Source organism: Macaca nemestrina, chromosome 5 (assembly GCF_043159975.1).
Source record: "Macaca nemestrina isolate mMacNem1 chromosome 5, mMacNem.hap1, whole genome shotgun sequence".
NCBI classification, from domain to species: Eukaryota; Metazoa; Chordata; class Mammalia; order Primates; family Cercopithecidae; genus Macaca; species Macaca nemestrina.
The window spans coordinates 181,551,745-181,577,211 of record NC_092129.1 but is presented as its reverse complement, the minus strand read 5'-3'; the positions used below and the strand labels follow the sequence as shown (position 1 = coordinate 181,577,211).

The following is a 25,467-nucleotide window of genomic DNA, read 5'->3' as shown; positions in this document are numbered from 1 at the left end:
GAAGATTGGTAAAATGATTAAACTTCAAGTCATATTAATCAGGAAAAAGAGGTAAGTCACAAATCAGAAGTGAAAGAGGTGGCATCAGCACAGATTCTACAGATGTTAAAAGGATCATAGAAAACATTAGGAACAACTTCATGTCAATAAACTTAGGTAAAAATCAGTTAAGTTCCTTAAAGGACAGTTAACTACCAGATTCACTCAAGAATAGATGGATACCCAGAATAGTTCGATACCTATTAAAGAAATTAAATTAAATTTGTAGTTTAAAACCTTCCCACAAAGAAAACTCTAGACAAGATGGCTTCACTAAATAATATCAATTCTGCACACACTCTTCCAGAAAATTGAAAAGAGGAAATCCTGTCTAATTTTGTCTGTCAGGTCAGCACTGTCCTGAAGCCAAAAGACAACAAAACCACAGGATAATATCTTTCACAAACATAGATGTGAAAATTCTAAATGTAATTTTACCAAATCGATTCTGAGAACATATAAAAGGAGATAAAGCATGACCAAGTTGAGTTTATTCCCAGGATGCAAGATTGGTTTAATATTTAAAAATCAATAGATGCAATTCACCATATTAATAATCTAAAAAAGAAAAAGCCATATGATCATCTAAATAGATTTTAAAAAGTATTTGACAAAGTCCGTTGCACAGCACTGATGAAAACTCTCAGAAAAAAAGGAATAGAAGGAAACTTCCGTAGCCTGATAAAGACCATCTGTAAGAAACTTTCAGCTAATATTATATGTAATATTGAAGGAGTGAAAGCTTTTCTGTAAGATCAGGAATTAGATGAGGTTATTTGCTCTCACTACTTCTATTCAACATTGTACTAGAGGCTCTGGCCACCGTAATAAGAGAAGAAAATAAATAAAAGGGATTCAGATTGGAAAAAAGTAAAATTGTTCTTATTCGTAAGTGACATGATTTCTATGCAGAAAATTTAATGAAATATACAAACGTGAGAATTATTGAGCTCAGCAACATTGCAAGATAGAAGATTAACATACGAAATCAAGTATTTCTTAAATAGCAAAAAAAAATCAGAAACAAAAGTTTTAAAGATACATTTACTGTAGCACTAACAAATATGAAATATTTAGTGATAAAATCTGACAGAAAGAATGAAAGATTAGCACACCAAAAACTGTAAAACACTGGTGAGAGAACTTAAAGAAGATCTAATTCAATGTATAAATACACTGTGTTCATTTGTCAGAGGACTCAGTATTTTCAAGGTCTCAGTTCTCCCCAAGTTAATTTGTAGGCTTAATGCAATCCCAATTAAACTCTAAGCAGATGTTCTTTGTAAAAACTAACAGACAGGTTCAAAAATTTATATGGAAATATTAAGAACCTGAAATAGCCAAAACAATTTGAAAAAGAACAACATTACAAGACAAACAATATATGATTTCAAGATTTTTAATAAAATTCCAGTAATCAAGACAGTGCATCCTAGAATCAAGTCAGACAAGTAGATTTGTGGAACGGAATAGAGAGTTCAGACCACACATATAGTCTTTTCTAACTGATTTTAGAAAAAGGCGTAAAGTTAGCACAAAGCAGAAAAGATGTTCTTTCTGGAAATAGTGTTCGAACAATGGATAGCCATAGGTTAAAAAAAAAAAATAAGTAAATGACTTCTATCCATGTTTTTCACCATATGCAAAATTTAACTCAAAATGTGTTATAAACCTAAATATAAAGTTTAAAATAATGAAACAGCAAAAGCCATAGGATTAAATCTTTAGGATTTGGGGTTAGGCAAAGATTTCTTAGCTATGACACTGAAAGCGCAAGTCATAAAGGAACAAGTTGATAAATTTGACTTTAAAATTAAGTTTTGCCAGCTAGTTGCGGTAGCCCACACATGTAATCCTAGCACTTTGGAAGGCAGAGGTAGGTGGATCACTTGAGGTCAGGAGTTTGAGGCCAGCTTTGACAGCACGGTGAAACCTCATCTCTGCTAAAAATACAAAAATTAGCCTGGTATGATGGCGGGCATCTATAATCCCAGCTACTCGGGAGGCCGAGGCATGAGGATCACTTGAACCCAGGGGGTGGAGGTTGCAGTGAGCCGAGATTACACCACTGGACTTCAGCCTGGGTTACAAAGCAAGATTCCATCTCTAAATAAATAAATAAAAATTAAATTAAATTAAGTTTTGCTACTTAAAAGATACTATTAAGAAAGTTAAAAGAAAGTCACAGAGTGATATAAAATATTCACATATTGTATATTTTATAAAAGATCTATAGCCAAAATATCAAGAACTCTCAGAACTCAATAATAAGAGAGGAAACCACTCAATAAAAGAGGGCAAAATATCTTATCAGACACTTTATCAAAGAAGATAGGCAGGTGGAACTTAAGCAAAGGGAAAGATACTCAAATTAAATAGTCATTAGGAAATGCAAAATAAAATAATGATTTACCACTATAACTCTATTAGAATGACTAAAATTTAGAAGGCTGGCCATAAGAAGTATTGGCAAAGATGTGGAGAAACTGGTGACAATGCCAAATGGCACAACTAATGTGGAAAAAAATTTTGTCAGTTTCTTAAGAAGTTAAATATTCCTTTATTATATGATTCAGCCATTTTACTCCTAAGTATTTATCCAAGAAAAATGAGAGCATATGTCTATACAAACACTTGCCCATGAATGTTCATAGCAACTTTATTTCTAATAGCCAAAATTTGGAAACAACCCAAATGTCCATCAACAGGTGAATGCATTAAAAAGGTGGTATTTCCATGCTATGAATTAGTACTGAGCAATACAAATAAACTACTGACATAACATGGGTGAATCTCAAAAACAATTATCTTACATGAAAAGAGCCAGAGAGAAAATGAGTACATATATATGATTCTATTTGTATGAAATTCTAGAAAATACACACTAATTCATAGTGACAGAAAACACTTCAGGATTTGTACTGGAATGTGGACATGGATGTGATTTAGAAGCGGGCAGTAAAGAAGGTTTACAAAGAAGCATGAGGAAAGTTTGAAGAGTAGAGGTTATGTGCATTATCTTGATGTGATCACCTTGTGGGTATATAAATGTTTCAAAACTTTTCAAATTGTACACTTTATGTATGGTTTACTGTATGTTAATCATATCTCATTAAAACTCTTAAAAACATGAGTATATTAGTTATTTTCTTTATGAATTGTCTATATGCATATTTTCAAAGCACAATGTGTATAGATTTTTATAACTCTTATTTTTTCTATTTTGTTTATTCTGCTTATTTTTAAAAGTAAAATTTTGGCCATGGGCAGTGGCTCATGCCTGTAATTCCAGCACTTTGGGAGGCCGAGGCAGGTAGATCACAAGGTCAGGAGATCGAGACCAGCCTGGCCAATATGGTGAAACCCCAACTTTACTAAAAATACAAAAAAAATTAGCCAGGTGTGGTGGTGCATGTCTGTAATCCCAGCTACTTGGGAGGTTGAAGCAGGAGAATTGCTTGAACCCAGGAGGCAGAGGTTGCAGTGAGCCAAGATTGTGCCACTGCATTCCAGCCTGGGTGACAGTGAGACTCCACATAAAAAAAAAAAAAAAAAATTTAAAATTTTATGTCTGTTGATTCTAATAATGAAAAATTAGGACTTGTATTTTGAATGTCTTTTTTTATCTCATTTTGTTAGTAATTACTTTTTTCTGTAATTCACAGAAGTATTAGTTCAAAATTCACTGAAAATTAAAACAAGCAGCACAAACTATAGATTGAAAAACACTACTCTAACATAATTACTCTCTATTGATCAGAATTGGGTCTGCAAGAGGGTCTGAAAAAGGAAGAGGAGCAACCAACTCCTTTCACAATATCTGGGGTCATAGCATCGAAATGGATGTGGCCCAGAATGATTAAATAAAGACTTTGAATATCCATTGCTTCATTAATTTAAAAAAATCAAATAACTTTGGCAAAAAAATTGTCAAAATCAGCTTTTTCAGGACTCTGGAAATTAATAAAAGGCTTACAACTTTGCAAGGTATGTTTATTCAAGAGGAAAGCTAACTATCATAAGAATGGTCAGTTTTGTGGCATTTTAACTTGCCCTATTCCCGTTCTCCTCTCCCCACTTCCACAATTGTCTTGAAAACCAGGAGCCTTGCAGCCACTAAAGGGGAACGTGATGGATTTGAAGTTTCTCAAAAAGTTCCATCCTGAGAGTATTGTCACTATTAGACCTAACAGCTTGTGGGAAAATCCCCAATGGAGCGCTTGTTATTTGGCCTGACTCAGAGCTCACTCAGTGGGAAAAACTCTATTCCCAAGGTATTTGTCAAAAACAATCAATGGCAATTGTTTAACATCTCAACTGCCTGAAGTGATGTTACCAGTTGGCACAAAAAAAAGACTGGCCAAAAAAAATTAAAAGAAAGACATGAAAAATAAAATGTTCGTAAGGGTTTTGAAAAACTCTTTCGTATTCCAGGGATCTAGAAAGTTACGCATCCTTATAGGACTGTGTACATGCCTACGAAATGTCTGAGAAGGCCCTAACCTCTCACCTCTAGCTGACCTTGAGGCCCCATGAAAACAGAAAATGAAGATCTAAACTGTTATTGTATTGAATATGTGCCCCAACACACAGAGAAAAGACCCTTAACAAAAGATGGAAGGCTTATTGTTTAAGAAATGTATGAAAATTGCTGTTCAAATAGTAAGCTAATTGAGCAGAGACTTAAGTGGCCACATATGACAAGGAATGCAGACTTTTCAGAATTAGTCCAAGAAAGCACTAAACAGATATTATAATCAACAGCAACAACAGCAAACCCTGAGGAGGGAGAAATCTGATTCTCAGAGTAACCACATTATATTATTTAAACTGTTCTTCTTTCAGCAAAAAAACTATAAAACACAAAGAAAAAGGAAAGTATCACTCATATAAAGGAACAAAGTAACCAGTAGAAATTATCCATAGGGAAGCAGACTTGGGGACTTACTAGAAAGCTATTATAAATTTATTCAAAGAACCAAAGAAAACCATGTTTAAAGAATTAAAGGAAAATGTAGAATTATTTCTTGCTGACTAGAACATATTAATAAAGAGATAGACATTATTTTTTAAAACTGGTCATTCTAGAACTGAAAAGTTACAATAGCTGAAGTGAAAATGTAATGAGATGGGCTCAAAAGTAGATCTGAATTGGTGGCAGAACGTATCAGCAAACTGGAAAATAGATCAGTTGAAATTACCCAGTCTGAGGAAGAGAAGGAAAAATGAATGAAGAAAAATGAACAGAGCTTCAGATATATGTGGAGATTGTTCAAGCATACCAACATATAGTTAATGGGAGCCTGACGCGAGGGAGACAGAGAGAGAGAAGAGACAAGAAGAAATCATATTTAAAGAAATAACAGCGAAGAACTTCTAAAATTTTATGGAAAACATTAAGATACTCAAAAGACTTCATGTAGAATAAACTCAAAGAGATCCACACCTAGGAACATCACAATCAAGCTGCCAAAAGACAAAGACGAAGAATCTGGAATGCAGCAAGACAAGGCAAGCCACTCATCACATACAAGTGATCCTCAGTAAGGTTAACAGCTGACTTATTTTCAGAAACTACCAAGTCTAGAAAGCAGTGAAATGGCATATTCAAAGTGCTGAAGGAAAAAGACTGTCAACCAAGAATTCTACATCTAGTGATCTGTATATTGGAAAGTGTAAAACATTCCAAGATAAACAAAACTTGAGGGTATGTATTACTAGCCAAACTTCCCTACAAGAAATAATAAAGAGAATCCTTCAGGCTGAAATGAAAAGACATCAGACAGTAACCCAAATTTACATGAAGAAATAAAGAACACCAATAGAAGTAGATAGGTAAATACACTATCTCCTGATTTAAAAGATAGATATGTAAAGTGATAATTATAAAACTATGTTAATGGGCTTATAGTATATAAAAACATATTAATAGTTTGCTTGATAATAAGAACATAAAAGAGTTGACATAGAGCTATTTGGTAGCAAAGCATTATTTATTATTAAAATTAAGTTGATGTTAATCTAAAAGAGATTGTTGGAAGTCAAGGTGTTAATTGTAATCACCAGAAAAACCTCTAAGAAAATAATTCAGAAAATATAGCTCAAAATGGCCAGGCATGGTGGCTCACGCCTATAATCCCAGCACTTTGGGAGGTCGAAGTGGGTGGATCACCTGAGGTCAGGAGTTCGAGATCAGCCTGGCCAACATGATGAAACCTCATCTCTACTAAAAATACAAAAATTAGCTGGGTGTGGTGGTGCACACCTGTAATCCCAGCTATTCAGGATGTTGAGGCAGGAGAATCACTTGAACCTGGGAGGTGGATATTGCAGTAAGCTGAGATCACGCCACTGCACTCCAGGCTGGGTGACAGAGTGAGACTCTGTCTCAAAAAAAAAAAAAAAAAAAGAAAAGAAAGAAAATGTAGCTAAAACTTTGAGAAATCGAAATGGTGCACTAAAAAAAAAAAATATGTTTAATAAAAAATGAAATAGTAATAGAGAAATAGAGGAGTGAAATGATATGACATATGGAAAACAAATAGTCAAATGACAGATGTATATCCTGCTTTATCAGTACTGACATTAAATGCAAATGTATTCAATACTTCAATTAGAAGGTGGATGTTGGCAGAATGACATTTAAAAAATATGATTACCTATATGCTGTCTGGAAGTGGCACACTTTAGATTAAAAGTCAGTTTGCATGAAAAAATATACATACAAACAGCAACCCAAAGAAAACTGGAGTGGCTATGCCATTATTAGACAAAATAGACTTTAAGACAAAAATTTTTGCTAGAAAAACAAAGGACTTTTCTTAATCATAAAGGGATCAATCCATCAGGAAGACAACAATTATAATTTATGTATGCATAACAGTAAAATTCCAAAATTTCCATGTGGATACACATGGAAAACAGAAACATACAGAATGGAAAGGAGAAACAATTCACAATAACAGTTGGCAAGTTCAACACGCCACTTTCAATAATAAATAAAACAAATAGAAGATCAACCTGAAAATAGAAGAATTAAACAATACTTCGAACCAACGACACTTAACAAACATCTGTAGAACACCACACCCAACAGCAGCAGAATTCACATTCGTCTCCAGCCCACAAGCAACACTCTGCAGGACAGTGCACATGTTAGGCCATAAAACAAGCCTCCATAAATTTAAAGGGATTGAAATTACAGAAATTATATTCTCTGATCACAAAGCCATTATACTAGAAATCAATAACAGGAGGAAATCAGGAAAACTCACAAATACGTGGAAATTAAGCAACGCACTCCTAAATAACCGAGGAGCCAAAAAAGAAATCACAAGGAAACCAGAAAATACTTTGAGATGAATGAGAATAAAAACAAAATACGTCAAAACTTACAGGATGCGGTTAAGCAGTGGTTATAGGGAAACTTATATCTGTAAACACCCATATTAGAAATGAGTGTGGTCACCATTATGGAAGTAACTTGTAAGTTACATCTATTCAATTGTACCACCATATCTGAAAACCATTTTGGAACTTTTCCAGAATAATTTTTAGGGTAGCCATTATAGTTTTAAAAACACCTTGAATGACGGTAGTTCTTTACGTTTGGATGTTGTATGTAATTTTTGAAAGCATAAGTAATTTGGAGATGCATTAGTGAATAAGGTGATTAGTGAGGTTAATGATCCCATTGTTGGGCTAAAAATTTCCAAAGAGGCAGCTACAAAACAGAGCACAGGGTAGTTCATGAAGAGGAATTTCAAGTATGCGTGAAGTAGAGAAAACATAATCGGATTAAGTAGCTGGCCATCGAGGATGACTGTTTTGAGTACAAGTCATTCAAATGTATGGGTTTTAGGCATATTTCAAAGCAAGTGTCTTCAAAATCTCATTGTTTCCAGGTGGTTGTCATCGTATCAGCCTCTATTGCAATAAACAGAAATTGGAAATGATGAGTAGGCAAGAACTGGTCTAGGAGTTTGGCCCTTTAATTCAAGTTTATATTGATTAAATCAGTTTCTATTTGATCTTAATTTAATTTTTCTCCACTGTTTTAACAGTAGACCTTCTTTTCATAAGTCTGGGTATGTATGTGTATGTGCATAAGTGCATATAAGGAAGACAAAACACTGTTTAAAGACAGAGAGTCCATGTACCATATATACCCTCTAGGCCTGATCTTTTTTGTTTCCCTCGGTGTCTCTGTACTGTTACTATACAATAGTTACCAATCACTAATAAAAATGATGTTAAGTTCCTGTGCAATATAAACTACTGTATAAAGGCTAAGCAATAAACCATTTACTACTTACTCTGAGCAAATGGAAACCTCATTTTGCCAATATAAACAAGACCTCCTCTTATCCTACACTTTACAGTGGTATTATTTTGAAAATCATAAGTCCCAATAGATTGTCACAACAGGAACAAGCATTATCTGATTTGTTCCTCTTTATGGTATTAACAATGTTCTAATGTTGTGAAGCACCTTAACCAAGCAACATTTGATGTTTTAAAAAACATTTGGATGTTAGCCAGATTTCTATTGCTCTAGCACAACCTAGAGCAATAGAACTACTGAGTGAGGCAGAAGGGAAGTGAAAACTGTCGCAGCAGAAGAGTGACCAAGACTGTGGAATCTGACTTAAGGGAAGTTGGCAGAAGGTAGGTTTGGCAGGGTAGCCAAAACCATGTTTCATCTTGGAAATCTGTGAGCTACTGCACACAAGACAAGCTGCTAAGTTAATCATGAAACAATAAGATTTGGGACAAATAGGAGGGTGAAAGAATTTTTTTAAAAACTATTTTAAAAGCATTTCTAAAAGCAGACCATACATGATCTTTTGAAACCTTAGGAATACTTCATCATTTTTTGAAATATAAAGCTCAATTTTATTAAACATATGGGTTAGCTTGAAATTATCCAGAATATTAAAATTAATTTGAAAATAATTAAAATTCAGAAAAACTTCAGGTGTGCGTCCAAGTTCTGGGTAGCATTAATATGATATAAAAATTGCTGAGAAAATTTACAGTGAACAGGTGCGTGAAATAATTGAGGGGGAAAAGTTCAGACATTAATTAGCAAGAATTATGAATTTTCATGCTAGGTTGTTCTCGAGTTGATGTATTTTAAAGCATATATATATAAAGGAAATATTTTTAAATTGTGGATACACATGGAAAACAAAACATTATTCATAATATTCTGTACTTTTGTTATCAATCACCTGATGAGACATGGAAAGAACAAAAATGTCTAAATCAAAAGAAAAAGTCGTTCTAAAGAGTTTGGAAGTTTATTCAGTAAGTCTTGCTAGTAGTGTTGAAATGTTCTCATTTCAAATTCAGCAAAATAAAGACACGCACTCAAAGAATGTCTCTGTTGAGACTTGGGGGGGAAGGGATAACTATGCCAAAAATAATACCCTAATTTCTGTACTCAAAGAATTTATGGTGGGGAGGGAAGCCAGGTCAAAATTAAAAAGCATAATATTAGAAAATAATGTGACAAATGCTATTAAAGAAACATATATTAATAGAAGATGTGACAAGGGCATCAGGACTTTACCCTGAGTTGGGAAGGATGGTGCGATTTGGGTGTTCGTCAGGTAAGATTAATGGAAAATATTTTAGACGAAGAGAAGAGGATATGTAAGGCTTGAGAATTATAAACAAGCCTATTGTACTCATGTTGTCAGGATTTGACAATACTCAGAAGAGTACCTCCATCACAAAAACCATAACAAAAAGGCAGGCGAGACATTGGAACTAGGCTGTGGAAATAAGTTGGAAAGACTTTGAGAAAATTATTAGTGAAAGCTTGAAGAGGCTTGAAGAGTGTTTCATGACATCTTAATGATCTTTGAGGAGGTTGTGAGTGAGAGTTTGGAGAAAAGTGAGGAAAATTTTATTTGAAACTGGTGAAAAAAGGGTTTTTGTTATATTGGTGGTAGAAAGTTTAGCAACACTGTCACCTGTAATAATAGGCAAACGAGAAAATTTACCTAATTAATGGTGTGATCTAACTAAGGATGTTTCCAAAGAGTGCTGAAAGCCTTCCAGGTTTCTTTTTGCTGCTTATAATAAAATGTGAGAAGAAAGAGATAAGCTAAAGGAAGAACTTTTAAAGAAAAAATAATTTTAAAAAAACTTCCATCCTCTAGGGACAACAAATGATGCTACAATTAAGAAATGACTTCCAGGTAAAGATCAAATCCAGGACACTAAAGAAAACATGGTCTAAACACGAAGCTGAGAATTTAAAATTATTTGTTAAGACCTCAGAAATATTCAAGACAGTGCATTAGAGAATTATTCAAACAACAGGGTTTCTAAGGTGTTTAAGGGTGTTGGCCCTCAATAGACCCAGCAGAAGTCCAACGTAAAGAAGAGCTTATCGTGAATGGTGAGTGTAGTCCTTGTCTAATGAAGTGAACCCCAGTAAAATTCACAGGAGGTCTAGAAAGTTTTGATTTGTGTTGCTTGAAGCACCACCAGTTTGGACTGACACAGTCAACGACCACAAAGAGAAAAGAGGCCTCCGTCCTCCCAAACTTCCACCAGAAGGAAGTAAGTTGAGAAACCTACACCACCGCACACATTAGACTAGCCTTCATGGAAAAGGGGGAATGACTCAGAAGGTGAAAGCGAGAGTCCAGAGGGTGGATCCAGGAGTAGGTGACTGTGCCTGGCATGGAGAAGGACATGTGTCATTGGTGAGCTGGAGATACACAAGGATCACTGACCTACAAAGTAGCCCCCAGTGATTCTCACTTCCTGTTATTCTTACCTTGTGTAGTCCCCTCCCACATTGAACAGGGCATTGTGGAAATTAGAGAGTGTGACGGCTGCTTGGGGGTAAGACATAAAAAAGATTGAGACTCTTACTCTCTCCTCGATCACTCATTCTGAGAAGCAGCTGTCACACAATCAGCCCTATGGAGAGGTCTGCCTGGTGAGGAATGGAGGCCTCCTGCCAACCATCTCAGCATCAATTTGCCAGCTCTGCAAGCGAGCCATCTGGGAAATGGATCCTCCTGTCTCAGTCATGGTCTTTGCTGGCACTAGTTGTGGTAAAGAGAAATAACACTGCAAATTGGTCTGAAACCTTTATTAGTGCCTGAATATTCTAAACGCATTCAAATTCAAAATTTCAGCAATCATGGTGTCCGAAAAGATCCACATCTGTAGGCCAACTTGGGCTAGGGATGCCGTATTAGGACCCTGCTGGAGGCCTAGGACATTGTTTCTGCGTCTTTAGCGTGGAGCGGGGTGGGAAACATGTGGCAAATGACATTGAAAAGTAAGGCCAACTGCATGAACAGGGATCTTAAACATGACGCTAAGGAATTCAACGTTTTTTGAGCCTGAGTTTCTAACCTTTAAAGTTATCTGATTAGATTTGTGTTTTAGAAATGAAAAGATCATCAGTGTGGAGGAGATTGGAGATTGTAAAGACAGGAGTCCAGTACACCAATGATGAAGTCCAGCGGGATCTATGAAGTATAAGTGCGTCCCCGCCAGGGCCCCCAACAGCACAATGGGGGATGAGGGATGGAGAGGAAGGAGCCAGATGGTTACTTAAGGAGGGTATTTGCTCATCACTAGTTCAGCTCTCCACAGAAAATTGCAGGATCTTAGTTTTAAGAGAAATGGGAACTTAGAAGGGCCAGTCCTCTGGAAGGGATGGGCATGGCCCTAGATCCTTCCTTGCTGCTTCACAGGTGCTTGAGGGGCTCGCATGGTCAGACTGTTAAGAGTGACAGCAGGTGCTCATGTGGAATCGTTCTGTGGTGACTCATGGGTGCCAGCTGACTCTAGAAAGCGGACAGGCACTATGGGTAAAGGGCAGGGATTCAGACAGGCCTGATGGGCTTTCCAAGATGTGAATTTTGGGGGAACAAGCCTTCACGGGAGTCAGGGATGAGGAAGGAGATTTGTGGCCCATTCTCAGGGACTTGTGTGTTCCTCCACCAGCTACCTGAGGGGCCAAAAGGCCGAGCTGAAGAGCTTTCTTCAGGAAGGATTGTGTGAGGTGCTGTGGCAAACAGGATGAGTTTGTACATGGTTTGTTACAAAATGCTCTGGCGCAGAAGTTAGTTAGCATTTAAAGAATGTCAACCTCATCAAGAACGTACACTCCAGCAGTTGGTAGGTAGCATCTAAAATTAGCATAAGCAGACAGGGTTATACAATCTCATCTTCTCTCCTTATGTCTAACACCGGAAAATTCTAAAAAATAAGTTTTTTAAATTTGTGAAATATTAATAGTGTTTAAAGTGTGTGGATGGGCTAGAAATGTTGTACAGATACCTGCACCCTGAAATGAAGAATACAAATGTAATAATAATAATAATATAATTCTAGTATAATAAGAATCTAGCAAGCTTGGGAACCTATAGTCTTGGGAGAGGTCCCAGGCCTTAGAATTCCACTGAGTCCTATGTCCTGCCATTTATAGGGGATGCTGTTATCTGTCCTGCCATTTATAGGGGATGCTGTTATCTGATCCTACTAGACAGGCAGCTGGACTTTGTGATCAGAATTGCAAGCTTCACTCAAAACAGATAGTGCCACAGCTGTGTCACCTGGAGCTTATTAAAAAGGAAGAGTCAGCCGGGCGCGGTGGCTCAAGCCTGTAATCCCAGCACTTTGGGAGGCCGAGATGGGCGGATCACGAGGTCAGGAGATCAAGACCATCCTGGCTAACACGGTGAAACCCCATCTCTACTAAAAAAATACAAAAAAACTAGCCGGACGAGGTGGCGGGCGCCTGTAGTCCCAGCTACTGGGGAGGCTGAGGCAGGAGAATGGCGTGAACCCGGGAGGCGGAGCTTGCAGTGAGCCGAGATCTGGCCACTGCACTCCAGCCTGGGCGACAGAGCGAGACTCTGCCTCAAAAATAAAATAAAATAAAATAAAATAAAATAAAATAAAATAAAAATAAAAAGGAAGAGTCTGAGGCCCCACCCAGAACTTCTGAATCAGAATCTTTTCATTAGCAAGATCCACAGGGGATTCTTATGCACATTAAAGTGTGAGAAACTGTTTCTGGTGGATAAAGGGCATGAGCTTTCAGATCAGACTGACTGGGTGAAAATTTCAGTTCCTCTACTGATTTGCTATACGTCCTTGGGTCTGTTACTTAACTTCACTCTCAGGGGCTTATTTGTAAATTGGGTTTAACTGTCTTGCTGGCTTGTTAGTATTAAAGGAGGTGATATGGAGAAAGAGCTTAGAAACATAGTAAGGTACTTAAATATCAGTAGCTATTCGTGATTTGATAAATAATATCCTAGTATAATTTAGTAGCATATGAGAACGAGTACAGGATATCATAAGGGCTGACCCAGCCATGAGGTATGAATTGGTGACTGAGAAAAACATGGTCTCCTGAGTGGATGGGGCAGGAGTCAACCTTTCATGCAAGATGCTGTCAGAGGGGGCTACAAGGGCCAGAGAGCGGGGGCTTCACTAGGCTCCCCCAGCAGTTTGTCTAACTGTGGCTGTCTGGCTACTCCTCATTTGAGTGTGTGGCAGAAGTCAGCCTGGCAGAATTCAACCTTGCTCTTATTGTACCAAACACCACCTAGCAGGCAGGTGATGGGGGCTGGGGGGAGATCTGTTGCCTTCACTTCTCATAGCTCTGGAGAAGATTCTAAGAGTTGTGATGGCCAGTTGACCTGGGTCTGTCTGAGCAAGGCTGAGTGGTGGGCACCTCTGCACTTCTGCCTGGGTTATGCATGCAGTGTTAGCCTGACGGGGACTCCAGGAAATACAGCATCGCTGCTCCCTTGAGGGCCTGCCTCTTGCAGGATGCCAGGAAGCCACACCCTTGTCAGGGGGAGCTGTGTCTCTGAGGGTGGACCAGGGAAGTGGCAGGGAGGTGCCCAGGCGGTGGGGCTGTATCCTGCCAGAAGAGCCCATTCTCTCTGACACACTGGATGCTAGACTTGTATTAGAATATTTTGGAGGTCCCTAGAAATAGGCAGGTGAGCTGTGAGGTCCTGAGCCAGCTAAATTCAGATGAGTATCTTTCATGAGACCCGATGTCCCCACAGTGCTGTCTGGAGAGCACTGATTACAAGCTCTTGGAAAAATCCTAAATTAGGAGTAGGAGAGAGAAATGACTGAAGGGCGAGGACCAAGAACCAGTCTTCCTAATGGCTCAGGATCTCAGGGTGAGGCTGGTGTCCTGTTTCCAAATGGGGAGTGGGAAGGTGAGTGGTGAAGGGGTTCAGCGCCGTCCCTCTGTGGGCGTGGTGAGGGAGACCCCCCCCCATCCACCATACCCCGGGAGAGGCCAAGAAGGGCCAGGGAGGAAGAAGATGGCTGAGGCCTCTCGCTGAGTCGCAGGCCCTGAAACTCCAGCACTGAGAATATGCTCCTGGGAAAGGACGTGGTCATGTGCAAACTGCAGACTCCAAGCACCGATAATGGAGGGAGGGCCAAGGATTCCTCACTGTGGGGAAGAAATGAGAATGCCTCACCTAGAAGTCTGAGTGGCAAAAGACTACATTCAAGACGAGATTGCTTCATGTGAGAACACAAAGCCCCATCCCTCCCTAAGGCTTGCAGTGTGGGTGATGGAAAATCCAGCAGGCCTACCTCAAGACCTGCCAGGGTTCGGGGGCCTTGTTGCCGCTGGGAGAGCTGACCACTGCTGGGCTGAGAGGGGAGTGTTGGCTTAGATCCAGGTGTCAACCCCAGACTCACATGCAGGCCTGGGAGAGAACAGACCCATCTCCAGACAAGAAACACGCCCAGAAAGCAATCATGGGGCCTGTGGTGGCTGCTTTTTACTGAGGTCCTTCAGTGTTGGGACTTTTGAAGCAGACACTTTTCAGTGTTTAAGGAATAATCACTAACAGACATGAAAGGGGTTGAATTGCTACTAATTGCCTTTATAATTTATTAAACATCCTCTGAAACTAGACACTTTACATAAATCTAAGTCGATATTTTTGTATTAATAGGGGAAAAAAAGCCACCCTGAACCTTGTCTTGGTGCATTGGAACCACCATGTCTTCAAATTAGAGTTGTTTTCCCAGACGTGGCTGGCCAGTGTCGCCGTGGACTGCGCTGGGGCCCCTGTAAGTGTGAGGCCCTTTTAGGTAGCTTGGGTTCCGAATGTCACAGGAATTGACATGTTAGACCTGAAGTAAAGGAGTTTGCATTGTATTTGCCAAGTCCACGTCTGACATGGTTTGGCTCTGTGTCCCTGCCCAAATCTCATGTTGAATTGTAATCCCCAGTGTTGGAGGAGGGGCCTGGTGGGAGGTGACTGGATCATGGGGGTGGATTCCCCCCTTGCTGTTCTCGTGATAGTGAGTGAGTTCTCACGAGATCTGGTGGTCTGAAAGTGTGTAGCACCTCCCCCTTCGCTCTCTCTCTCTCTCTCCCCCTGCCTGCTCTGGCCGTGTGAAGACTGTGCCTGCTTCCCCTTCACCTTCTTCTATGGAGTTGTAAGTTTCCTGAGGCCTCCTCAGAAGCAGAAGCCTGCACAGCTGGCAGAACCATGAGCTGATAAAACCTCTTTTCTTCATAAATTACCCAATCTCAGGTAGTTCTTTATAGCAATGCAAGAATGGACTAATACAATGTCTTTGAATGACTGAGCCCATTAATCAAAAGATAAATAAGGTCCATGTTTATTCTTCAATATAATACACATACATGATTGTTATACATCCTTATAAAGCAAAGAAAAACAGCCAAATGAAATTATGTTCAGAAATTTAAAATATACATGATAGACACAATCATGTTATGAACCCTTTTTTTAAATTTCTTATCAACACCAATAAACCTAGTCAGAAAGACTCAATGACATCCATCAGCTGAGATGACAGCAAAACACACATTAGGTAACATATGAACGCCCACACAGCAGATGCTTTCTGCTCTTCTGAATGGGCAGCAGTGGTTGAGTTATAAGCCTTCATGGAAGGTGAAACTGCCCATAGAAAGACCACTTATACAAAGCACAGCCCACTAAAATGGCGCAAAAAGAAATATAGAACGCTTCTAATTGAGAAACTGCAGACTCCAAGCTATGTAAGGAAGTCATCTTACTCTAGGAACCCAACATCTAATAAACCCAGCACCCACTTCCCTTTAGGACAGATGGAAAGTTGCCTCCCGGTAAGAAAATTTCTTAATCTCAAAAAGACTTTCAGGGAGCACGGTGACGGATAAGAAGACAAACTTGGATTCTAACTTAAGAAAAAGGAAAGAAGTAAAAAAATGTAAAAGAGAGTGCAGAAGCAAAGGCAAAGCTTTGCGGACATTGAGAAGTGGGCCGTGGTGATACCTCAGCACACAGGGACAACAGGAAGGCCAGGGGACAGGAGGGAACCGAGTCCGAGGACCACAGCCCTCCGGGGGCCTGATGCTGCCTCTCACTTGTGCTTTTACAAGTGGATTTTCGACCAGGGTTCTGTCATTTGGTCCCCAGCACACACTAACCCAGCACACGCATGCGCACTGGCACCCCGTGCTGGGTGGCTGGGGGAGGGGCAGAGGAAGCAGAAGGGACAAAAAAGGAATGAAATAACGAGCAAATTGTGTTCCTAGTATCAAATCCATATTTTGATTCTTAAAAGAGAAAAAAATTGCTAAGCTAATTTCCACAAAATGGATAAAAATTAAGTATTCACACATCTTTCCAAACATACATCAAAGCAAGCCACAACAATGGCCACATGCCTACTTACATTTTTGAGGAAAGAAAGCAAATTAACATCGAGTTAGACAAAATAACTGAAAATAAACTTATGGCACTCAACAGACATAAGTATTACCAGCTTCAACCTAGAAACTGTTTCCCCAAGTTAGTTCAGGTGAGTCTCTTCCAAAGTTTCTAATGTAACAAATGGGGACATGTGCCCTCCTCCCCGTGATTTTTAAATAGCAACAGATTCTGGGTAAGTGTTGGTGTCTTCCAAATTACCAATGTGGCATGCCTTCTCCTTAATAATATGCAAGGTTTATTTCTCTCCAGGCAGTGGGAAGTGCCACATCGCTGCTTAATTTCCTCCATTTGCTAAAGAAAGTGGGAACTGCCTAGTGAGTGAGCAAAGCCATAGCATCCATTAAGAGGGTGGAGGAGAAATACAGCCTCCCAAATCCTAATGACCTGCTGGAAAAATTGATCTCCATAACCCTGGTCTAGTCAGACTCAGCTTTTCTACGTCCATGCTCGCATCTGGCTTCATTCCTCGGCTTTGCAAAGCCCCCTTTTCCCATTAGAGCAGCAGTCTACCTAGTTACCAGCTCTCGCTGGAGCAGCCACACAAGGACATGGAGCAGGGGCGGGATGAACACTAGACTGATAATCTCCCATTTCAAGTAACTCTAGACTGTAATCATCAACTCTGCAATGCAAACTACCCTCAGCACTCATTTAAAAGGCACCCTGCTGGCATGGAGATGCTGTCCCATTCCAAATGTGGAAATCTAACTACAGAATCAAACAAGATCCATTTTCAAAGTTGAGTCTCCTTTCTAAACCTCAAAACAAAACAAAAATCACACCCACTCACTGCAGGGTCATCCGTGGATTAACTTGGCAAAGAAATCATGCCTGTATTTGGCCTGAGCTGTCTCTTCCGTGTGTGGCAGGGTCTGGGGACAGTTTATCTGCCAACGTGAGTCAGAAGGGAAGGTGGATGCAAATTGCATGTCGTGCAAAAGATCTCATGCTCGATTTGGTAGAGAATGCACACCACAGGACAGAAAACGCCCTGCCACGAGGGGCTTCAAATCAGACCCTCGTGTCCTGTTTAGCACTTGAGTGAATGCCAGCTCTCTGTGGTCTAACTAAGTATTAATGCATGCACTGGCTTGTATTTTTCCAGCCTCAGTGAATAGCATCAGCTAAAGATAGCATAGTAATATAACACTCCAGTCACAGGGTTTTTTTGTGTGTGTGTGTGTGTATGTGTGTGTGTGTTTTAAGGAAACTAAATTAAACATTTGAAGCATAGTCACATAACAGGAACATAAGAAACCAAACTTGGATGAATGCAAGGCCAAAGGAGAAAAAGAAATGCATCATAATATAAGAGCAAAGGCTAGAAAGGAGTCAGTTTTATAACTAGCACGACCACAAAATTTGCATGTGGCCTTCACCAAATCACACATTTCCTGCTCTCTCTACTTCCTCCTTACCTTAAAGATGAGAGTAAGGATGTTGCATACATTCATGGCATGTGGTAAGGAAGGATTCCTTAGGTGGATCTGAGACATAATGGGGGAAAGCTGATGCAAAGTGAAATGGCCATCCCTGAAGAGGCTACCAAGTAATTCTTATACCTTTCATTGCTATTGTGACAACAGGAGCTTAGAAGGACAGATGGATAAAAACAAAGGCATTGGCTGGGCGCGGTGGCTCACACCTGTAATCCCAGCACTTTGGGAGGCCGAGGCGGGCGGATCACAAGGTCAAGAGATTGAGACCATCCTGGCCAACATGGTGAAACCCCATGTCTACGAAAAATACAAAAATCAGCCACACGTGCTGGCACGCGCCTGTAATCCCAGCTACTCGGGAGGCTGCAGGAGAATCGCTTGAACTGGGGAGGCGGAGGTTGCAGTGAACTGAGATGGCGCCACTGCACTCCAGCCTCGCGACAGAGCAAGACTCCGTCAAAACAAAAACAAACAAACAAACAAAACACGAAGAATAAAGGCATTAACACAGCTGATTCAACGCAACAGTTATTTGGAAATGGAAAATGTGAGGAAAGTTCATGAAGCTGGGTGGTGAGCTTGGAGTTCAGCGGGTAATGGGAATTTTGTGGGGCTTTTCCTTGCCTCTCCCTCACGTGGAAATGACACAGTCGTTTTGCTCTTTAAAGCCCAGTGCCTTTCTGGGCCCCATAACTAACTACGGCAGGTAGATATCTAACATATCTGCCGTGAAATGGCACATGGGCTAGGCATAGGAACCTTCCAACTGGAACATTCCAACGTTCTCACGTCCAGCAGGTGAAGTCGCAGAGTTGCCATCACCTCTGGTGTCCGACTGCGATTTCTTTACCCCCACTGAGTCCCGTGAGACAGCAGGGCAAGAGACTGGACTTGGTCTTTGTCAATGTTTGTTCGTGTTTACCCAGAAGCTTAAAGGTTACTTCCCAAGTCACTTGAACATTGAAAGCTCAGTGCTGTCTTGCTCCAAGAGGTGCAGATCCGTCTCTTTTCATTGACAACTGGGGCTTGAGGAAACCTCTTGTGACTGTTGACATTATTCCAAAGGTCAGAATTTCAACCAACCATAAACAGATACTTTTTGCATCACCTCTCAAAACCAAAGTGTTTTGTGGGGATGAACTGTCAGTCAGAAGGGTGCAGGGAGTATAGATGTGAAAAACAGAATCAGCTACTTGGAAGAAAACGCGCTTTGAGGACAATTAAGAATAAATGAAAGACACAGTGGCTGATGCCTCTTGTTGGGAAATTCAAAGACGGCTTCTGTTCCAGCAAGCAAATTATTTATCCATTGTAGTCACATGACCGTAGACCAAATCAAAATGGCAGAGTCTGAGAAACTAAGTCTTCAAGGGTGCATGGGAGCTAGAATTCTTTCTGGCCATCTAATTGCCCCTTCAAAAGGCATAGTCTAATGGCTAGAAGTAGCTTCCTCCCTCCAAATGCATCCTCCAGTTTTGAAATCTCCGGTACATCTCAAGTGTCATGGCTGTAGTCATCTGAGAAATAGCAGACACAATGCGCCCCCTACCCCAGTGACTAAGAGCAAAAAAAATTTTCTAGAAGTAAAAAATCTCAAGGTGGCAGGGAACATCTTCCCAACGTCACTACCACCGGGTGCAGGGATGTGTCTGCGCCCTGAGAGCAGACCGCAGGGCTGGGCGTCCTCTGAACGCAGCAGAGGCGCTCCAGTTCAAGTTCAAATTCAGGGTCGAGGGTTCCCCCTGCTAAGACTGCCAATCATCATAGGGGTCAAGGCATCAGAACTGCTGATTTTTCAAAAAATTTTCTCGTAGCAGCAGCAACCGCAGCAGTTTTCCTGCAAAGCAAACAAAATATGAATCTTGTTAATTCAGCAGGGCTTTTAAAATTATAATTAGTTGGTTGTGCCCCTTAGGAAAACCACAGATGATTTTTTTTAATAACATATGTGTGTATGTGAGCGGGGAAAAAAAAGAAACCTCTTGATGGATGCCACCACTTACCAGAGTTGGGCTTTTTAATGTTTAGTTTGTGCAAGATATTTTTTTTTCTTTCCAACTTGTATTTTAGGTTCAAGGGGTACATGTGCAGGTTTGTTACATGGGTAAATTTGTGCAAGATATTTTAGGACTATTTGCAATATTGAAGGACAAGGCCTCTTTGTTTCGTGTGAAGAACATCCACTCCATCCATCTGGTCAGCTCGGTCCCAGCATCAAAGTGAGAATGTGGCCGCAGGTGTGGGGACATTTCCACGGGCTTTATGACCACGTCTGACCTGGGGCCGCACACGGCTACCTGCCATCATTCCTGTGGATCTGAGGAGTACCCTAAATTTATATCCCATAAGTTGGCAAAAGTTACGACAGAGGTAACCAGAAACAAAATGCCACCAGGTTGATTTTGGGAATGTTTCCTCTGACAAATTGCAGGAGATGTATATGCCTCGGTTGACATTGTGAATTATGCCTTATTTATCGGCCTGGAACTTTTTCTTTTTCCACAGGAATAATCTTCAACCACCAGATTTTTAAAATCAATATTATCTCAAATTTGGTTTCCGTCATAATACATCCTGCCATAAACCCATCTCATCCTGACGGGGAATATTATTGTGAAGAATAATCTTTTTTTTTTCTAACTTGTCAAATGAGGCTGCTCCCAGAGTTAAAATCTTACATTAAGTTTTATTTATTTATTTGTTTATTTAAAGTAGGAAGGTAGGCGGGACATGGTGGCTCTTATTCCTGTAATCTCAGTGCTTCGGGAGACAGAGGCAGGAGGATCACTTGAGCTCAGGAGTTCAAGGCCAGCCTGGGCAACATAGTGAGACCCCACCTCTACAAAAAACTTAAAAATTAGCCAGGCGTGGTGGTGCATGTCTTTTCTCACAGCTACTTGGGAGGCTGAGGTAGGAGGATCGCTTGAGTCCAGGAGTTTGAGGCTGCAGTGAGCTATGCTGACGACACTGCACCCCAGCCTAGAAGCATCCAGATTGTGTGTATCTGAAATGATTCTTCCTTGGCCTGTGGTGTGACTCAGGTGAATTTCTGAGGCCAAGGGGGCTGAAGAGTGCAGGAAAGGAAGGCAGCCGGCTCCATGACCGTTAGCAGGCTTCCTCAAGCAGTTCCAGCAGAGGCTGTGCCCAGCTGCCCCAGCGAGGCCAGCCCAAATGTGCTGTCTTCGTCCTCTGCACGGCCATCACTTCATAGGCTGCTGTTGTCTTCCATCACACCGGGTTCGAAGCACCCATGTCTGTGTGGAAGGACTCTACCCCCTCCCATCACCATTTCCTCCTCATTCTTCCCCCGCCAGACCCTGGCAGCAGGCCCGCCTTGGAATGCAACCCTGTCACCCAGTGAATTCATTCCCATCAGGCCTCCAAAGTGGCTCCAGTCCTTATGGTGGGAAGGTGGTTTGTGGCAAACCCTCGGGGTTTGTGGTCGCTGGGGACAAAACTGCTTCTGGGGGAGAGGGTGAAGGCGGGGCGGGGAGAAGGAGCGGACACAGCCTGGTTGCCTGTGGATCCAGGCACTCACAGAGCAGGGCTGGGGCACCTCGCTGAGGGCCATAACCTAGGCCTGGGGGCACGAGGGTCCTTTCTTGCTCCAGGTTGTCCTCACAAGAAACAAAACTCTCTCCTACCTTATCGAGACTTTCATGTCCTTGCTGTTTTTGACAAAGAAGAATGGTCTTTGTAAATAGAATGCACAAGCCTTCCTGTTCACTTTTTGTGGATTTCTAAATAAGTGACAGGGGCATATGTAAGCTTCCTTTCCTCCAAAGGCCAAGTGTTTTCCTAGTACTGATGTGTGGCCTTTACTATGAGGTACTGATTCATTTCTACCCCATCTTATTCTACAAAAATTCAAGGCAGCTTACAAGAATATGTACAATCAAAAAGGTTTGATATTTTTGCCTGGGTAGAAACCTCAGGCCCGGAAACAGACCTATCAGAAGAAAGGATGAAGACCAGGCTGGGCCACATAGCTCACCCTGTAATCCCAGCACTCTGGAAGGCGGAGGCGGGCGGATCACCTAAGGTCAGGAGTTTGAGACCGGCCTGGCTAACATGGTGAAACTCCGTCTCTACTAAAAATACAAAACTTAGCCAGGCGTGGTGGCAGGTGCCTGTAATCCCAGCTACTCAGGATGCTGAGGCAGGAGAATCGCTGGAACCTGGGAGGTGGGGGTTGCAGTGAGCCAAGATAGCACCATCGCGCTCCAGCCTGGGTGACAGAGCAAGACTCCATCTCAAAAAACAAACAAACAACAACAACAAAAAAACACAGTGAGCAGCAAGAACTCACTCACAAGTCATCAGCCTGTGCAGTTCCATGCACAGAGCTGAGAAAATGGCTGTGGACTCCCCGCCCAAGGTTAGGGAGCTGACTCGCTGCAGGGTCCAGGCCCCCAGCAAGGACATGAATGTTGGGTTTTCTTAGAGTCCTTCGTAAGTACATGTGCCTGTTAGTCTTCTCCTTTAGGGCTACATTGGGCTAGATTATTGATATCAAAGAAGGTATTCATGTGTAAACCCATCTCTCAATGATTCCAAAAACACCTGAGCTAGGTGGAGGTCCACATGTGTCTGGGTGTGTGTAGGAGGTGGTATTCTTTGGGCTCGTAGAGCAGGCCAAGATCAGGAAGCAGCTCAGGGGATTCAAAAACGTGGGCGTCAGCTTCAGAAACACCCAAGGGAACCACACTCCACCCTTTACAAGCTGCATGGCCGTGGGGGTGTTATTTAGTCTCTGAGTCTCTGAGATGCAATTTCCCCATCTGTACAAAAGAGGGTGTCACTTCCTCTGATCTCACACATTGTCTAAGGACTACCCCCAGACGGTTACCAGCACCGCCTGAGCTGGTTATTGATCCCTCCTACGCACCAGGCCCTGGTTTCAGGGCTTTGCTTGGATGCTCTCATGGGAGCCACTCAACAAGCTTAGGAAGTGAGACTCTCCCCAACCCGCAAGTCAGGCACTGAGCTTCCTCCAGCAAGAAAGAGCAGAGCCAGGGTGCAAACACAGCATTCTGATTTCAGGGCCCTCCACGCCAGCCAAAACGCAGCTCTTCTTCCCGCATAGTCTGTGAGCAAATGTTCCATTTCTTTCTTATTCCTGTCTCTTAAGGCCTTCACAGACACCTCTTGAGGGAACCCAAGACTAACCTTTCAAATGGGTGCCTCCTGTAGACTATTTGGTCACAAGTCCTGGGCATCAGAGCCACGATTCTTCTTCTTCTTCTTCTAGGGAAAGCAGAAGGCATGTGGGAAGGATTAGGACTGTTTCCATCAGGCCCTGACTACGAGCACACGTGAAAAGACAATCACTTGCTACTGAGTAGAAGGTGCTCTTCAAGAGAGATTCTTGAAGCCTACATTCCCGACAACCCCCTGACAGACACCCTGGCCAACCTCGGAGTCCATCTCAGAGTCCAGTCTCCCCAGAGGCCCCTGTCACACGACCCTTCCTTCTCACACAGAGTCAGGGCCAAACACCTCAGCACCTCATCACACTCAGGTGTGTTTTGCCAAAACTCACGCTGATATAGCACAAGAGTGCCCTGTCACTTGCGATACTGGGGCTACGATGACTGCAAAGATGAGTCAGACACAGAAACAGTTTCTTCCAAAAGTTTTCAAATTGAGTAGACAACGATAATGTGAATTCCACAAAGTGATTCAAGAACACAGAGAAAGAGTCCAGTTTAAGGACTGAGAAAAGCCGGGGCATTTAATACAGGCCTTAGACAAGTACTGACTTGTGGGCTGCTCTGGAGGCAGCAGTGGAGACAAGGCTCAAAATAAGAGCTGGGGGCGTCCTGGAGCAGGCCCTGACTGCAACTGGGTTGGGTCTGGTGTGGACCATAGGAAACATGTGAAGATTTTTTCAATCAAGGTCTGAGCTGTAATTAAGGAACTAATGATTTGATAGATTAGGGAAGAGGGTGAGTAGAGGTTGGATATCAGTTCACAGGTTGTTTTATTAGTTCACTGAAAGGGCATGAGCCAAGGTCACAACACTGAGAATGGGAAGGAAAGCTCAGAGGTTTCTTAGCTCTGGGGGAAAGAAACCATGTCAAATTCATGTCATGTCCCTTCCTCTGGCCCCAGAACCCTGGCTAATTCTGCAACAGGTGCTGAGTTCTAGTAGATTCCTAGTTTGGGAGTGCTTTGCCCCACCCCAGCTGAGAGCTGCTTCTGATGGAAACAGGTTACACACAGATGGTTGGGGACGTAAGAAAGGCTGGGAGTCATCGCATGTCACCTTGAGCATAATACAGAGGGCAGAGAACTCTCGGATGTTAACTTCTAAGAAAAAAAAGTCCTTCTTAAATTTAGTGAGAGTCAATATGCTACTCAAGTGGTTACAAAATAGCAAGTGCTTTTAAGCTCGAAGCAAAAGAGACAAATAAAAATACAAGAAAGACTTAACAATAGAATTTAGGTTGAAATGGTAAACAGTTTTGGGTCAGAATTAAATTTTCAACTTAAAGGTAAATTCTGATTTTGTAAAACCAAGATTATTCTAAAAATAAGCCTTCTGGGAAACTTTAGTCTCAATATTTCCTTGAAAAGTAAGATATACTAAGTTTGAATATTGACTTTGAGTAACACTAAAACTGTATGGTACAAGAAAGGTTCTGGAAGCATCGTTCAGGTCCCCGGTACCCAGCAGCCCATCAGCGGCAGGAGAGCAGAGCAGTGAGGCTCTGTCCGGACTCCAGAGCTCAGCCCTGTCCTGAGTGTTCTCAGCTACAGACACTAATGTGCTTGTTTCATGGGTTGCTATGAGGAGTGAGGGAGGTACTTTTTGTAAAGCAGTTAGAAGGGTGCCTCCACAATGCTGTGTAATTATAACTGTAATAACTAGATTTATAAAATGGCATTTGTTTTTCATTAAAAAAAGAAAAAAACCATCATCACTCTTGAACTATCTATTCACCTCAGGTACCAGCAGATGGATGGATACAAAAGGTGATTTTACTTGTTGTTACATGGTTTAAAAAATATTCTTAAACTTTTTAAACTGTACAATGTCATTAATTACCTGCTGTGGTTCCTATACTATCCTACCATGTCAAAGTATTTGGACACCAATAAGCTTGGATAAAAATACATTGGTGGAAAATTGGCTCAAAATAGGTTGGTAACCCTAATAAGCAGTTTATGTAGTCTGGATGAGGTACCCACTAGGTAATAAGTCTATTTTTACTTGACATCAGTAC

At 41.3% G+C, this 25,467-nt stretch overlaps 1 protein-coding gene across 4 annotated transcripts in view; it reads right to left on the bottom strand.

Annotated features, from left to right (window-relative positions):
• Positions 1-16,002: 16,002 nt before the first annotated feature.
• Positions 16,003-25,467, bottom strand: part of LOC105487309 (myosin light chain kinase family member 4) — a 106,111-nt gene continuing 96,646 nt past the window's right edge. For 3 of the 4 annotated variants that reach the window (XM_011750754.3, XM_011750750.2, XM_024794614.2), the window contains 2 exons: positions 23,408-23,485; positions 16,003-20,075 (listed from right to left, as the gene is read on the bottom strand). In XM_011750754.3, coding sequence (XP_011749056.2) covers positions 23,441-23,485 — 45 coding nt within the window. In that variant the 3' untranslated portion in view covers positions 16,003-20,075; positions 23,408-23,440. The remainder of the gene's footprint in view (positions 20,076-23,407; positions 23,486-25,467) is intronic. The other variant, XM_024794612.2, reaches the window with a different exon arrangement.